Source organism: Anopheles ziemanni, chromosome 3 (assembly GCF_943734765.1).
Source record: "Anopheles ziemanni chromosome 3, idAnoZiCoDA_A2_x.2, whole genome shotgun sequence".
Lineage (NCBI taxonomy): Eukaryota > Metazoa > Arthropoda > Insecta > Diptera > Culicidae > Anopheles > Anopheles ziemanni.
Genome location: NC_080706.1, coordinates 23,812,695 through 23,816,203, shown reverse-complemented (window position 1 = coordinate 23,816,203; position 3,509 = coordinate 23,812,695). Strand labels below are relative to the sequence as shown.

At 53.9% G+C, this 3,509-nt stretch overlaps 1 protein-coding gene across 1 annotated transcript; it reads left to right on the top strand.

The window, feature by feature from the left end:
- The first annotated feature begins 1,828 nt into the window (after positions 1-1,828).
- On the top strand, positions 1,829-2,335 carry LOC131284376 (uncharacterized). Its single transcript, XM_058313231.1, has one exon. It carries the CDS (start codon positions 1,829-1,831, stop codon positions 2,333-2,335), a length of 507 nt encoding a protein of 168 aa, XP_058169214.1.
- The last annotated feature ends 1,174 nt before the right edge of the window (positions 2,336-3,509 follow it).

Here is a 3,509-nt window from a genome sequence, read left to right as displayed (position 1 = left end):
TTGGGTGGCCGTCGCCAGGGGTGTGAACCCAAAATTATTGTAGTCATGTAGGGGTGTGGCTGTGAATAAATAAGGAGAAAGAAGAACAGAGCTAAATGAAAGGGAACACTGCTATTACTATTCATTATCATACTTGTATTTCGGGTGGGAATAAGCTCTGGAGTTTATTTGTGATGGTGATGTGAAAATAGAATACGTTACCAATCAGTGGTTTAATAAGATATTTTATTTTGAAATCATATATCATTGGCACTAAAAGACACACAGAGACACGATGAGATATCATTGAAATGGTTTTGGGTTCACTTTAGTTCCTCATCCTTAGCTATTAAGTTACCTACCCTTAAATGAGCCTTGCTTCTCTTCCGTCACTGTGCGCGGAACCCACCAAAGTGCCAAATCGGATAATTACGCTACAAAGCACTTCCAGTGGGTAGGTTTTAAACCTTCCGCCTCCATCGTCTTGCTTGGCCGTACACGGCACCATAAGTGTCATTCAAGGGTAGGATGGTGTTCACCGGAGGCTATAACGTTCCACGTGCGCAACCATGCTCCGTAACCGTCCGACCGTCCCAAGAAGGTGGGCCAAATATTAAGCGGATCAAAATAAACACTGGCAAATAACGAGCAAGAGTTGCGATCGGCCAGTCGACGAGAGCAGACGTGCTTTTGGATGCTCCGCAGCTAACAAGTGGGAACTTGCGTGTGTGTGTGCGTGTGAGTGTGAGCACTGGTGGAGTGATCTACAGAAGGTGCAGAGCGAGAGCAACGTGTACCGGCAAGTGACAGTAGTGCATTGGGACAAGAGAGTAGTGACGGAGAGTTTGGGACGAGACGGCGGGAGGCCGAAATACGGAGGTACCTAACGGTAAAGTAACGGTGAAATAACGGCTTTTGACTCCTGTGTAGCAGCGTGGGCCAGAGCGCGTCGGTGCGGGTGAGCTTGGTGAACACCGCGAACCAGAAGATGCGAGCTTCGACCCGTTTGGCCGAAAAGCGACAGGGTAATCCCCCGCCCAGCCGCCTGCCAACGCGTTCCTCACGAGCGATCAACAAAACGATGGTTTTGGGATCGTTGCCCAACGCAGGTGCTAGGGACGCCGGGGATTTGGCCACACCACCACCAACGCCGTCAGGCGAAGGGGCTCCGGGGGGCCCAGAGGCAGTGCCGTTGCCGAAGCCTACGCTCTCCGCTGCCCCCAGTAGCGTAGACCCTTCTATAGTGCTTCTCACTGAGAGAGTGACGAAGCTAAGCGAGAGGCTGGAGCACCTGGCCTCCGAGCTGGAACGAGAGCGCAGACTACGACAGGAGCTGGAGAGACAGCTTCGAAAAGGTAAAAAGAGAGGCACGGCTGAGCGGCAAGGTCAGCAGCAGCAGCAGCAGCAGCAGCAGCAGCAGCAGCAGCAGCAGCAGCAGCAGCAGCAGCAGCAGCAGAAGCAGCAGCAGCAACAGCAGCATCCGGACCAGCAGCAGCAGCAACCGGAGCAGCAGCAGCAGCATCCGGACCAGCAGCAGCAGCATCCGGAGCAGCAGACGGCCCCCAAGCGCGGCCAACATGCCTGGCAGCTGGTTGAAAACCGAAAAAATGGAAGTGCTAAAAACAAAGGGGAGAAAATAAAGGTTCCCCGCGTTCACGCTAGACCAGATGCCATCCTGGTCAAGATCGCCGAAGGAAGAAGCTACAAGGAGGTGCTAACAGCCCTTCGCACTGACCCCAGGCTAAAACAGGTAGGAGAGGCCAGCAAGCGAGTTCGGCGGACGGGCGAGCACATGCTAGTGGAACTGACCAGGGAGAGCTCGAGGGACTCGACGGTATTGGCGGAGAGAATGGAAGCTTCGCTTGAGGGAAAGGCGACTGTGACCACCCTTAGACAAACCGTCACGGTCGTAATCCGCAACGTAGACGAGGTGGCAACGCGTGAGGAGATCCGCGATGCACTCGAAGAGCAACAGCGCGTCAACATCAGCGCGTCGGCGGTTCGTTTGGGAGCGGTACACCGGGGTCTTCGCAAGGCGTTTATCCGGGTGGCAGCAACCGAGGCGACCACCTTACTAGAGAAAAGGCTGCGTATCGGATGGACGTCCTGCACGATAGCAGAGGACACCGAGTCCAAGAAGTGCTTTAGATGCTTCCACAGTGGACACATCCAACGTCACTGCGAAGGACCGGACCGATCGGGTCTTTGCATGATCTGTGGCAACGAGGGTCACAAAGCAGCCCAGTGCTCGAGCGAGCGTCGCTGCTTGGATTGCGGGGTCGAGTCGGGATCGGATCATGTTACCGGCCACGTTCGATGCCCTAAGCGCTCCAGTTTCAACAAAAAACGAGTATGAAACACCTGCAGATTAATATCAACCATTGCCAAGCCGCCCAGCAACTAATTTATCAGACGGCTCTGCAGAAAAACTGTGAGGTTATATTAGTGTCGGATCCATACAAAGTCCCGCGCGAAAATGCCAACTGGGTGGTTGATGTGGGTGACAGAGCTGCAATCCTCGTACTGGGAAGATACCCAGTCCAAGAAGTAATATCCACACAACACCAAGGATGCGCTGCAGCAGTGATAAACGGCACTCTCTACGTGAGTTGCTACGCACCACCCAGTTTTTCTCCGGAGGATTATGAGGCCTTGATTGCTCACGTTGAGGCGTTGGTCGTCGGGCGCAGCAGGGTAGTAGTTGCGGGTGACTTCAACGCATGGTCCACCAGCTGGGGAAGCAGAGCAACCAATAGAAGAGGAGAAAAGCTAGAAGAGGCAATGGAGAGTGCGGGGATGCTGTTGCTGAATGTCGGAACTAGTCCCACCTTCAGCAGGAACGGAGGGGAGTCGGTAATCGATGTAACCTTTTGCAGTCCATCCATGATACGCGGGGCAAAATGGGAAGTTGGAGACGACCACATGCAGAGTGACCACTTCCCAGTGTTCTTCGAAGTGGGAATGATTCCCAACAATGGACAGCGACGACCGCAGCACCAAACAAGAGAACGCTCACTACTGCCAGCTAGGGCATGGAAAACCACCTTCTTCGAAAAGGAAGTATTTGCAGAGGCACTACATGCGGAGGACATCTACGGCCAGGACCTGCGGGCAGAGCAATTAACCAGAGCGGTATCTAATGCCTGTGACGCGACCATGCCACGTCGCTCTACGGCAAGGGGTCCCAGGAAGGCTTTTTGGTGGAACGAGGACCTAGACAACAAAAGGGACCGTTGCAACAGAGCTCGCAGGGTACTAAAAAGAGCTGGAACTCTCGATCGGATGGACCCCAGGTTGGTGGAATACCGGACAGCAAAGAAGGAGCTAGCGATAGCAATCGAGGCGACCAGACAACAATGCTTCGAAGAACTATGCGCAGAGGCCGATGTAAACCCGTGGGGATCTGCCTATCAGGTCGTAATGCGTCGGATGAGATGCCCACGAACTGCTCCAGAGAGGTGTCCCGAAAAACTCCGCCGGATAGTGGACACACTCTTTCCACATCATCAACAGCAAACATGGCCACTCCC